Raw genomic sequence first — 13075 nt, 5'->3', positions numbered from 1 at the left:
ACAGTTGCTTTTGTTGCTTCAAATAGATTGTCTGGTCACAGAGACATCACAGAGATTATCACTGATGTTCACAAGCTAGGCAGTTTGACATGGGGTTCATGCCGTGAATCATGTATGTAGTCCTTGTTAAAGGTAAAAGAGCACAGAGAGTAAGAATTGTAGCACTAGTCTGCAGCAGTTTACTTCCAAGTATAAGATAAAATTCAATTTAACCTCTGAGGAAATATGTTTATTTCATTCCTAACTGGTTTTTGTTTGTTGGTTTTTTTCTGCATAGCTCGCACCTTCCCTTCCGTTACAAGAAGATTTTGTTTACCACTGGAAAGCAATCACCCATTACTACATAGAGACATCAGGTAAAAGAAAACATTCTGCTTTTTTTTCTTTAGTGTAAAAACTAGAATTCCCAGTTTCAGTGTCGTCAAAAAGTAAAGATTAAGAAATACTAAAATGAGTCATGTCTTTCATCAAAATACAAACAATAATAATTAGTAATTAAAAATATTGTATACCTCCATTCATCCCTTAAAAAGTAGGCATGAAAAATGATTGAGGGAAGGTCTCCTTTCCTGAGTACCATGTAGAGAATTTTACCTTTTCACGTCCAACCCAATTTCTCTCTTCACATATTCTGTTTAATCTAAACAGACAGCTACAGAAATGTAGTCCCTGCTGTTAACCTTTTTATTGTTTTGCATCAGGGATTTTCTTTTTCTTTCCAAGATTTTAACAGAAGAAATCTTGTGTTCATAGATTTTACCAGACATATATGAATTCTGTATGCTCAGTATTAGGTATTTTTTCTTTAGTGTCTTGTCTCCAGGAAAGGTATGTTAATAACATAGCTCTGAAAAGTGAATTTGTGAGCAGATTTAGAACACATTTTATTAAAACTTCTCCAGACCTTATTCTGCTCTTCTAAAAAATGGGTATTCTGATGAAATATGGCTGTAGTTTCTTTTTCTTAAACTTTTCCCTGGTTTCCTACAACAGTTATGCAACATTTAAATTTTTTTTTTTTTTTTTGGTCCTAGTTATTAAACTATTAAGTTTTAAAAGCAAATGTTACCATGCTTTCCTCAAGCTTAGTAGTTCTGCATTTCTGCTAGAGTAGCTATTGAATCTGTGTTTGTGTCTGGGACTGGTGATCTTGTTTATATAAATATTTACTCTTACAAGCTGAAACTTGACCCTTGGTTCTAAATACCCATCTTTTGGAACGCTATGTGATGTTTCCTAAGGTAGAAATGACAGGGTGGTAGGGGAAAGCTGATACCTGCGATTATGTGGTGCAGAAAAAAAGCTGACCTCTCTCCCAGACTTTCAAAAGTCTTGTGAAAAACAAGTTTCCACTCAGTGGATATATTTCTGTCCTCTGCAGTGGGAGCAGAATTATGCCTAGGAAATTCAAGCAAAACACTCTAGGCTAACTGGAGGTTGTGGTAGAGACCAAAACCACTCTGACATGGCAGCTTTCCTTTGTGATCTTGTTGCCATTTGCATGCAAGTGACAGTTATTTTTAGGTTATTGCATAAGAAGTAGTAACCATTTCCCTAGTGGGATAGTTGTTCAAGGAGAATTTAGCTGAAAAAAATAAAAAAGATCTGCACGTGTGGATGTGCTTTACAACACATTAATGCCAGCTCCCGCTGCCAGTGGCATAAATCAACAGCATTTTCATGACTTTAGTATAATGAAATCAGAGTCTTACCCTTTCCTTCATAAAGTTTGACAGAATGCTGTCTTAATGCAGAAAGTATAAAAGACAAATCTAAAAAGTTTTGAAGAATAAACAGCACAGAGTTTGTGTTTTCTTTGTTGTTATCATTAGGAAACCCATTTATTTAGTTGTCTAGTTTGTAAAGGAACTGATGAGCTGCAAATTAAGCTGATGTTAGAGGCTGTTTGTAGATTTCGGAATACTATGTGAAGAGTCAAAGAGGAAGTTATCAAGACACAGTGGATACTAACTGGAAGATTGAGAGTTGAACCTTTCTTTCCCTAAGCTTGGTTTCTGGGTGTAAAAGTTTTCCTTTTTGACTGTGTAATTAATGCATGTTTTGAAATTTGGCATTTCACCTTTTCCCCATTGCAAGGTTAGATATCTGCCTAATGCATATTCCAGTTTACATTTCCATATATGGTTCTGAAGATGTGATTTAAGACGTGTTAAAAAACTTACGTACTATATATAAGATTCTTTAAATGAGTGGTCATGTTTGTAAAGCTTAAATTTGGAACTGAACTTAAGAAAAGTGAGGACAATATTTTAATCATTCTTAATTGCACATCTCTTCTATTTAGATGACAAAGCTCCTGTGACTGATACCAACATTCCTTCTCACCTGGAACAGATGTTGGATATTCTAGTTCAAGAAGAAAATGAGAGGGAATCAGGCGAAACAGGACCATGTATGGAGTATTTGCTACATCACAAGATTTTGGAGACACTCTACACGCTAGGAAAAGCTGATGTATGTACTTCTCAGCAGAGCAGATTATCTTTTGTGTGAGCTCGTAATTGTAATCGGGACTGAAGTTCTACAGTAGGTGGTAGTGTGGGACACTGAACTCTAGCAAATAGCTGTTTGCTTATGTTACCAATATATTACAAATAACAGTCTTTTACAAGTGTGATCAAAGTCAGACAACCAGTGAGATGCTAAGGCAGAATCCTGAGATTTATTTATTACCACTCTAATAATATTGACTGTGAAGCTGGAAGTAGAAACACTTTTGTTCAGTCTGGAATTTTTCTGGCTTCTACAAGATCAAATTATCCCTCTCTGTCCTTTTTTAAGTGTTGGGAGTTTCTTGGGTGAAAAGTGCTGTATTAAATACAAATTTTGTGTAATTTTTCTGAATGTGATGAGTTATTGCTCAGAAAGACTACCATGTCAGAAAGCATTAATTTAAGCTGATCCCCAGACAGCTTTCACATCCGAGTCTTTGGTATGAATGCAGCCCTTGGTAATGTTGGTTCTTCTCATGTCTGCTTTGTGGCACCTGTGAAATCAGCTTCATAGTCTTGGTGCATTCTTGTTGCTATCTCTCTTGGCAGACTTACGAGCTGAAATGTATGGGGTTGGATGGATCATGGGGAGAATTAACTTGGCAGCCCTTGTGCTAGAACTTTTTGTATCATGATGCAGATGCAGTTAGGAAAGTATGGTGTATTGTGTTCCAAGGATAAATGGAACTCTCCGTGGTTTCATTCTCAGTCAGTCTTTGACATGTTGTCATGAGTTTTTAATCTACTTGATTTTACATATATAGACAATGTAGGGTACCAGCTGTCTGAGCCTGGGATGTTCCTTGCTCTGGAAGGACCAGAGCTCTACAATTTCTGTTACTGTAACAGCTGTCCTATGATCAGGCTAAGATACCTGATGTATTGAAAATACTTGCTCAGAAATACAGCTCGTTCAGTAATCTGTAAACTTTGTCAAGGAACCAAGATGAAATGGTGACATATGTGAAGCAGGTAATTAGTCGTATGTTTCTAAGAGTTGAGAGAAGTCATTTTGCACTTATGCAAATATGCCTGTACAAGCAATTCCTATACAGCCTGTCTTTATACTTCGTCACCTGTGAGTTGATACATCTGAAGTAAACACACAGTTCATGCTTGCAAGATGTTGCAAAGATCTATTGCAAAAAGAACAATATCCTTTCACAGCAATCACTTAGACTTATTATTGTAGACGCACCCTGACGGTACACATTTTGCCATTCTTTTCAATGGACTGCTTGACAACTCAGTGATAATTGGGTATTAATAATCTAGGCATAATTACCTTGGAAGGAGAACCAGTTTAGGCAGTTGTCATTCCTGGCTGTTGCCACCCATGCCCATTCACCTGTGCAGTGAACCAGATGAGGGAAATGATGTGGGTTAAAATTAACCTATGAAATAACAGCATTTATTAACATGGTAGAACACATTAGAGTCAGGGGGGATTTAGCTAGAAACAAAGGTATATAAAGGACCACAAGCCATCGGATCTGGTGGAGATAGGAAAGTACTTTCATGTGGCATGATGCATGAGGGATAGTAAGACAAGGGTCTGGATGTTCCACAGATGTTTGTGATTTACATTCTGCTGAATCTCAGGGAAGACAACAGCTTTCTCTTGTCCTGGAACATCTGTGCATTTATAAAGGCTTTATCTGTCTAAGGTTAATTGCTCATGAATTTAAAAAACCTTTTGTAGACATTAAGATGTTTATAGTTTATCATCATATATTTACAAGTACTGACTCACTGAATTGCTGGACTTGATGGCACAGTACCGTAAAAGACAGCTGACCTGCAGCCAATTAATTCAGAGTTAATTTCCCCTTATCACTGTATTGATAGGGAATATTTCCTGGAAAGATTAGTAGAAGTCTGCACTAGAGCAATTAACTGAAAGTATGAATAATTTGAAAAAGAAAACAGTAATGAGATACAACATTTTTTGTTGATCTCTGTTAATATCGATAAAAGTAGTATGTTAACAGATTATGATTTTTTTAAAAAATACTTTTGGATAAATTATCACTGTTTAATTAGCCATTTTGAGTGACAAATTTGCATCTATGTTTCTCTCCGCATTTGTTATGTTTTTGTTATTGTTCATCTGTTTTTTGTTTCAGTGTCCTCCAGGAATGAAACAGCAAGTTTTGGCTTTTTACACAAAACTTCTTGGAAGAATACGGCAACCTCTTCTTCCCCACATAAATGTGCACAGGCCAGTGCAGGTACTGTTCAAATTTTCAGTAAACTATGTTTTGGCATGGCAAGTTTCACTTATTCTGCTGTAGCTAATGGTATCTTTAATTCTTCTATTGTCAAGCAAGTTAAAGAAACTGCTCAAGTGCAATATCAGTTTTAATGTATTGATGATTAGAGCCTTGGACTGCCACTGCAATGCAAGTCATAAGTAATAAAGAAATCTTGTTCACAGCAATCGAAATCTAGACCAAATGTTCAAGTCAATAATCATACGTCATTGTAGTATGTGTATAGAAAAAGAACGCAGTCCATCATTCCTAGAAAAAGCTATAACTTATTCTCTGTCTTAATTGTTCACTTTATGTGACAGAAATTAATCAGGCTGTGTGGTGAAGTTCTGGCAACGCCAACAGAAAATGAGGAAATTCAGTTTCTCTGTATAGTATGTGCAAAGCTGAAACAGGATCCATACCTGGTCAACTTCTTCCTTGAGGTGCGTAAATCAAATAAAAATTTTCCAGGTGTATTTACTCACAGACAACATCTAATAGAGAACTGCAGGTATCACATCATGCTTCATAGCTTAGTTTTCGTTCACTCTGTGATTTTTTTCCTGTGATACTAGAAGTATTTTTTTTTTTCCGCCAGTGACTTGATACATCTGATTATTTTTACTAGAATTTCATTCAGGGCTCACAAGTATACCTGCCTGAGGACTTTATCCTTTGTAGTGAAAGTGCCTTTAGAGTAGGGATATGAGTTGTAATGTAGAACACTGTGTGAGGGAGACCTTGGATTTCTGATGTTGTTTTGTCTTCAGCCCAATAAAGACTAAGGGACAGATTGCACGGGGCATTGAAACCGTGCAAGTTGCTAAGTGTTCTGCAGGATTGGGCCCTTATTTGGTAGTGGCACATATGGTCTAGCTGCAGTGCCAGCTCACAATCTACAATATGACATTATTTTCTATCTGTAAGAAAGCCAAATATCTTTACTCCCTCTTCGAACTTAACATGTGGCATTGATGAAATCAGAGTAGGAGGAGAAAGAATTTCTAGACTGACTTTCTGTTCCTATTTAGAAGGAGCATATAAAAGTTTAATTTATGAAAGTCCATTTAGAAATGCCTCCTGCTCCCACTTTAATGTTTCCTATGGTGACACCGTATCTATTAAGCATGTGATATATAGGTGAAAAGATGTAGCTATAGCATCCTCTAGGAATATTTTACAGGCTTTCTGCAAACAAGATCTGTAACAGCAGAGGCTGCTAAACTGCAAAGATACCTTATTTTCCATTGAATATATTAATATCACTTTTAAGTCAGTAGTAAGGAATCCATCTTGAGTTTATTTTTACCTTAATTAAATACCACCCTGATTGCCACTGTATCCACTGTAGCTGTACAAGCAGTAGAAATGGCGTTAAGGCTTGAAAAGTTAGTGTTTAAACATTAAAAGCACTCAGAAGCAAACAACTAGATATGTTACATGCAGAATATGGTAGAAGTCCAAACCAGGATTACCTTTAATGTCATTTGTGTAAGTTGTATGGTTTGAAAAGAACCCTCTGAATGATTCTTATACTCAGATAATGCCCTTGAAATCAAACCCGAGAACCCCAGTCATAAGAACCACAAGCGTTTCATCAGACATTAGTGTTCTTCCCCAAAATAGCAAGATTACGGTATTAAAAATAAGACATGGAATACCAGATGACTCCAAATTTCAAAGAGATCTCTAGTTTCACAAAATGCTGGATATAGAATTCAGGCAAGCTGAAGAACATTTCTTGTAGCTTCTGTTTCCTTCACAACATTATTCTCAACGTCGTAGCCTAAGGCATATGTCTTCACAACTTCTGATAATTGTTTGCAGATAAGGTACTTGGGGTGCAGAATTGTCCTTTATTAGAATAAAATATTCTGATTGTTCACATCTATGCCTCTTAGAGGTGCTATTGTTGTGACTTGATAGTTGTTTCTGACCTTCAAATGCATGAAAGGGTAGATTTACAGAATTCTGTGTGGTATTTCTCTCTCAAATCTCCAGCGCTTATAAACTAAAATGCAGATACATCTCTCCAAAGCAGTCTGTCTGTAACTGTTAGTTTTGCTTCCTTCTTTGATTTTTCCTGCTCAGATTCTACAGTATTTTATGAACATAAAAATCTGATTATGTACAAACCTAGGGTTTCCTCTGTATGATTCTATATCAAATAGTTTGTTGATAGAATGATGTTTATATTTTACTAAAATCTTTCACCTATATTGCTTAACCAATAAGGCTGTGTGGCATACCTGTATCTCTTGGGCAAGTTACTTTTGTTGCAGAAGTAAGAACTGGAAGAACTGCATTCTACTTTTTTAAATCTTTAAAATCCATATACTGATTTTATTTTGGCTTTAATTTATTCTTTTCTTTAAACTGAGTTTTTCGTGTTCTTGTGTAGAGAGAAAGAACTTACATAGGAATGTTTGACTCACCAGGTCTATCTCAGTCATTATTTTATGCTAAACTTGTTACCTCATGTTTTTCCTTATTTGTTTATTCCTTAGTTACCCCATCTCATCTCATCCCATCTTATGCAAGATACTCATTGCAACTGATTGTTCCATGCAAAGGGGCACTTGATTCTCTGTGTTTCAGTTTCTGCTCTTGAGACCTTAAACAAGTTCTAATATAGTGTCCATTAAAAAGTTGTACCTTAATTTTATAAAATGAACAATAGTTTCACTCTTCATTTCTACTTTCATTACTACAAATTACCAGCTTTATATATCTCACCATGAATTAAGTAGAGATTGTCATTAGCTGTGATATCACTTGATTTTTTCACAGAACTCTTTTTAAATCTGTCTGAACTTAGACATGGCATCATTCACCACAGATTTTGAAACTCTGATAATTACATATCACAAAACCATAAAAATGTATTTTTATATTGTCTGCTCTCTGCTGATGCTGAATTCACTTAGAGGAGTACTTTGCCTAGAAAGCATTGAATATGTGTTTTATGAAACCTTTTCTATTAGGTCATTCAGGATCCTGTTTTGCACCTTTACAGGAGGCAGGTGAGCAGCTAAGCTGCAGAATTGCATGATTAGACAATAGGAAGCTTAAATACATGCAAAAATTCTGCCCGTGTGTTGTTCAATGTGCAGGCTGCTTTGTGTCACCTGCCAATGTGACAGTAATGAGCTATGGACAAATTTCTAGGGGCATTTATACATTTATATATTTTAGGTCTTCTCCTTGATGCCTTAGCTAAACAAACTATGTCCTTTCAAATGACAGAAGAGTCCAGACATGAGGTAATAGGCCGGTGTAAGATAAAATAAGTATTTTACAAAATATTATCTAATTTTTGAAAAAAGTAGCTTTTCTCTTTGGCAGCCCTGCCTGCTACTTGACTAGTGCCAGCAACAGTGTATAATCCAGGACTGAAATGCAGTTCCAGCCTTTAGTTCTGCTTTATGTGCAAGGCTTATTGTTGTGATTCAGGTATTCCTGTGTATTGATAAAATATATGGAAGGATACTGGAAGACTTTAGAAGATTTAGGGATAGACAGGCATGGTTCAGACAGACACATTTGGGTTGCTTTGCAGCCTTACACATTTCACACTGTAAAAAAAAAACAAAACATATGTTGAAGGAGTAATTTTTCTACTGTAGTAAAAAATCATATTTATTTTATAGCTTGCAGTGTGCTGCTTTTACCACTGAGTTGCCTCTCCAGGGAATTGGTTATATAAGTGTATCACAACATTCAGTACAAATTCTCCACACTGAATGCACATCAATCAAGCAAGCATTCACAGCAGTTCTCTAGTTTGCTGCCTGAGACTGTCATGTAGTTAGTCCCTGCTGGTTTGTATGTACTAAACGCCATTAACCCCAAATGGTTACTCTTTTAAATTATTAATGCTTGAGATATACTTGTAATAATTTTGGTGTTATCATAGAGAAGGGGAACCATTTGGATTTATAATCTCACTACTGTACTCACTTGAAAAAATGTCTTGTGCTGAAGTCTAATTTATGGTTCTACTAAAGTATTATTCACCTGTGCTTGTGCCAGAAGAACATTAAATTCTTGCCTTGCTGTGAGTTTCTTCTTGGTATCACAGAGCACAAATTTAAATGTCTTCTTATGTGCTGGAGACAGATTTATGGGAAGACAGATGGGTTGCTTTCTTTCAGGCTAGGTAGAGATGTTTTGTAGCTTCCGAGAAGTTTCTCTGTGATCTGTTACAGTATCCAGTGCCCAATGCTAACTTCCAATATCTTCTCTCCATTCAATCTACTCAACTTTTTCTTCATGAGAAACACAACTTGAGAGTACTCTGCTGTCACAAAAGACATGTTTTTCCATTTCCTGTTGAAGATAAAGTCTCACGAAGTTTAGATTGAGTTTAATTGTATGACTCCAACAGGAAATAGTGTTTCAGACATTAGACGAATTTGAGGCCTTGATCTAGAAAGGGATGTTTTATAGTATGTGCTAAGGTCTAAAGGTGCAGTAATAAGGTAAATGAAAAACTTCTATCAAATAGTGGGCAAATGAAGTGAATATGTACTTTCAGTCGTGGAGAGAAAAAGTTGACATCTCTTTGTAAATGGCATATTCATCCTTGAAGCAAAATGGTACAGGGCTTAAGAGAAATTTAAGCAAATTAAAAAATGTTACAGGTTTAAAAGCTGCCAAGCTCCTGCAACCCATTACATTCTACATGGTTACTGTGTCCAGCCTTGTAGAGGACTACTTAAAATGCTGATGTAAAAAATTTGCGTTTAGTGAATTTCTGCTTCAGGATGAACAGTAATTTCAACTGTGTAATTCCAAAAAATGCTTTGCAGAGTAAGTTAAAAGCAATGGCTTCCAAAGGATCAGCAAGTGTAATCACAGAAGACATGCTAAAAGGCCAAGACTCTTTGAAAACAGACACGGGACAGCCTGAAGAAATACATAGTGCTGCTGGAGCGGAGCAAATGGAGAAGGAAGATGACCTCCCGCAACAGGCGGATGATCTGTCTTTCAGTCTGGATGAACTAAATGTCACATCATCACCCGAGTCCTCCACTGTTTGTCCAAATCAAGACTATAATTTAGTGAATTCTCTACTAAACCTCACTAAAAGTCCCGTGAGTTGTTTTTTTTGTTCTGTTTAATATGATCAAATGAAATAGTCTGGATGCTGTGTGAAGTGGGCAGAGAGAGTGAATACACATGTATGTACACACAGTATTTTAAAAATAAAAAGTAAAACAAGGTTTGTTTTGCAGGAAGTTTTTGTAAATTGGCAATTTTCTTTGCCAATTCAGATTAAAGTAAAAATATTATTTTAGAAAATTAATATTAAGTTTGTTGATGGTAATGTAAGTGGGTTTTGAGCGATTTGTATAGGATGTTGCATGTTTCACAGACAAGCTATGTAGGATAATCATTAGATTAAATACACTGCAAGAGAATATTTAAAAAACTACTTTCAATTGTACTGACTTAAACAAACCCACTTTTTTTTGTAAAGGCACTGGGCTATCTCTAGAGGTTTGATTTCTTCTTTTAAAAACAACTGCTGTATGTCTTACCCAGCTCCATCCTCAAATTCATATTCAGATTCTTTCAAAAAACTTAGAGGAGGGTTGGGTAAGCTTGTAATTGCTACAGCAGTGTTGAGAGCAGAAAACTGAATCTACTGATGTACCTTATTATTGTTAAATGATAGTTTACATTGTCTAATATCTTGATCTTAAGCTGACCTACAGCTCTAGTTCTGTCAACCTGAAGGTTGCAGTTGCATTCTTAGTATTTGACATGGTTTCAGGTGAGATTCTTTATTTTGTATCATCCAAATTCACTAGAATTAAGTTTTAATGACTGAAAGGCCACAAAAATAAATTCATTCACTCACTGTGGGGGAATGGAGAGGTTTTATTTGGGAGATGTTTGCTTCTTGATTTCGAGTGAGCTTCATTCACCCTCTGATTAATTCTTCCATGCCCTTCTGCCAGGACGGCCGGATAGCAGTGAAGGCCTGTGAAGGCCTTATGCTTTTGGTGAGTTTGCCAGAACCAGCAGCTGCCAAGTGCCTGACTCAAAGCACTTGTTTATGTGAATTGTTGACAGACAGGCTGGCCACCCTCTACAAAGCCCTGCCTCAGTCACTGGATCCCTTAGACATTGAAACAGTGGAGGCAATTAACTGGGGGTAAGAATTTTATTTTTGTATTTAATACCCAAGGTGATTTTACACCCCTCCCTGAAACTAATTTTCTATAGGTAGATAAGATGTGTAAAATATTCACACCCCCATGCTAAAGTATCAAGAGCAGGGCTGAGATACCAGCTGGAGCATAGCGGTACGACTTCAGGCATCCAGTGTACGCATGATTTCTGACATGGGGCCAGGTTTGTCTGCCAGTCCCTTGCAGAGATTCCTTGGGGGGCAAGTTTTTCCACTGAATTACATTAGCAGTTTGTGGTGATGTAGCTGTAGTATCAGGTACAGATTATTTTCTTGTTCAAATGTCAAGGATTTAGGAAACAAACTTTTCACTGTACACAGTGAGCACTGTAAGCTGCTGCAGGGGACAGGAAGGGTGTTTTTGGTAACAGGCTGTTGTTGCAAAATTTTTGCAGTAAAAAAAGAAGAAGGAAAGAGTTACTGCATAACTCATCAGCATGAAGCAAAAGACACATGCCTGTTATCCTAACTGCTTGCATGTTAGATTCTCAAAACATTTCTCTTCCCCATGCTGCTTTCATTCTTATGAATTGCTCGTGATCTATTAGTACTGAGACAAAAAGTAGGTATTTGCAAAATACCTACCAAAATTTCTGGTGGTTGGAGTTTGAAGTTAGAACGGAAAAACACACAACTTTGACTAGTGAGATAAATAATTATTGGACTGCTTTACCAAAGAAAATGGTGAATTTGTTATTCCTTAGAGCCTTTAAATTGTGAGACATGTTTTTTTCTGGAAGATACAATCTAGTTCAGGTATACACTGTGTGGTTTTGGTGGACTTGATTGAGGTTGCTTACAGAGTAGAGAACAACTGCCTTCATTTTATGGTTCTCTGACTACAGGAGTTATTGATTCAGTTTCTGTGGTCTGTGTTTCCTGGGAGAACAGACTAGGTGATCAGTTTTCCCTTCTGACTCAAGAAATACTTAACCAAACAGAGTTCTGCTGTACGTACTTTATATCCTTTAGCATGCCACTGAAAACGTGTAATGATAGCACTGCCAGATTAGTAGAGACTGGCAGAAAAGCTATTTTAATGTTCACTTCATTGCAAATAGATCATTAATTACTCTGTTAAGTTCAATAAGAATGAAGTCCAAGACTCTTCAATTACTTGTAGACTAAATAAGTATTTTTCCCTGTGTTCCCTAGGTTGGATTCCTATAGCCACAAAGAAGATGCATCTGCTTTTCCAGGGAAAAGAGCATTGATTTCATTTCTTTCATGGTTTGACTACTGTGATCAACTCATCAAAGAAGCGCAAAAGGTTTGGAATGTTTACAGATGATACAAATATATTCAGCAAATAAGTAGTTCTAGTTGTTTCGTAGCTTTTGAGTTTGAGACATACCATTTTGTACTTTTGTTTCAGACTGCTGCTGTTGCTATGGCAAAAGCTGTGCGGGAACGATTTTTCATTGATGTTATGGAACCCCAGCTGATGCAAACGTGAGTAGCATCCTACAAGACACAGCAGAACAGAATCTGAATCAAGCTGATTTTTTTTTCAGGTGAAATGCACTACATATCTGACATGAAATTTTTTGTTCAGTTCAGAGATCGGAATCCTCACATCAACTGCACTATTGCATCGCATTGTTCGTCAAGTGACTTCAGATGTCCTGCTACAGGAAGTAGTTTATTTTATACTTGGAGAACACAGAGAGCCAGAAACTTTGACAGATATCAACAGACATCCATTGCGACACAGGTTAATTGAACACTGTGATCATATTTCTGACGAGGTGAGAAGTGATAATGGTATAATAATGTCTTCTGGCCAGTTCTGTCTTGCATAGTCTGTAAAAATGCCGTTGTGAGTTTTTTTCGTATTTGTGTCAGCTAACTTTTTTTGCCAAGGAAAAGAGTTCTGACTGCCAGCCCTGCAAATTCCCTTTAGAAAATGACAGTCAAGCTCTTCTCCAGCTAGCACATTGTTCCCATTAATAAAGATTCTTTGCTAAATTTGCTTGCCCCCTATGCATATCTAGTTAGGCTTGCTCATCTGTAAGATAGGGCAAAATCAGTTTCTGTAATTGCATTTTAATTCATGCTTTGTTATATGTTGCATCGCTGTTATTCTCCATGTTGTGTCAATTCTGTCA

The 13075-nt window shown here is 36.6% G+C and overlaps 1 protein-coding gene across 9 annotated transcripts in view; it reads left to right on the top strand.

The window, feature by feature from the left end:
* Positions 1-267: 267 nt before the first annotated feature.
* The window catches only part of FAM160B1 (family with sequence similarity 160, member B1), a 35384-nt gene continuing 22576 nt past the window's right edge, over positions 268-13075 (top strand). For all 9 annotated transcript variants that reach the window (XR_774187.1, XR_774184.1, XR_774186.1 and 6 more), the window contains exons 1-9: positions 268-356; positions 2306-2475; positions 4640-4744; positions 5089-5211; positions 9580-9864; positions 10735-10931; positions 12123-12237; positions 12343-12419; positions 12523-12715. Coding sequence is in view for 3 of the 9 variants with exons in the window: in XM_010564716.1 (XP_010563018.1) it covers positions 2356-2475; positions 4640-4744; positions 5089-5211; positions 9580-9864; positions 10735-10931; positions 12123-12237; positions 12343-12419; positions 12523-12715 (1215 nt within the window). In the remaining 6 variants the exon portion in view is untranslated. The remainder of the gene's footprint in view (positions 357-2305; positions 2476-4639; positions 4745-5088; positions 5212-9579; positions 9865-10734; positions 10932-12122; positions 12238-12342; positions 12420-12522; positions 12716-13075) is intronic.

The sequence above is a fragment of the Haliaeetus leucocephalus genome, unplaced genomic scaffold (genome assembly GCF_000737465.1).
Source record: "Haliaeetus leucocephalus isolate CR32 unplaced genomic scaffold, Haliaeetus_leucocephalus-4.0 Scaffold184, whole genome shotgun sequence".
Taxonomy (NCBI): Eukaryota; Metazoa; Chordata; class Aves; order Accipitriformes; family Accipitridae; genus Haliaeetus; species Haliaeetus leucocephalus.
This window is presented reverse-complemented; position numbering and strand designations above follow the sequence as displayed.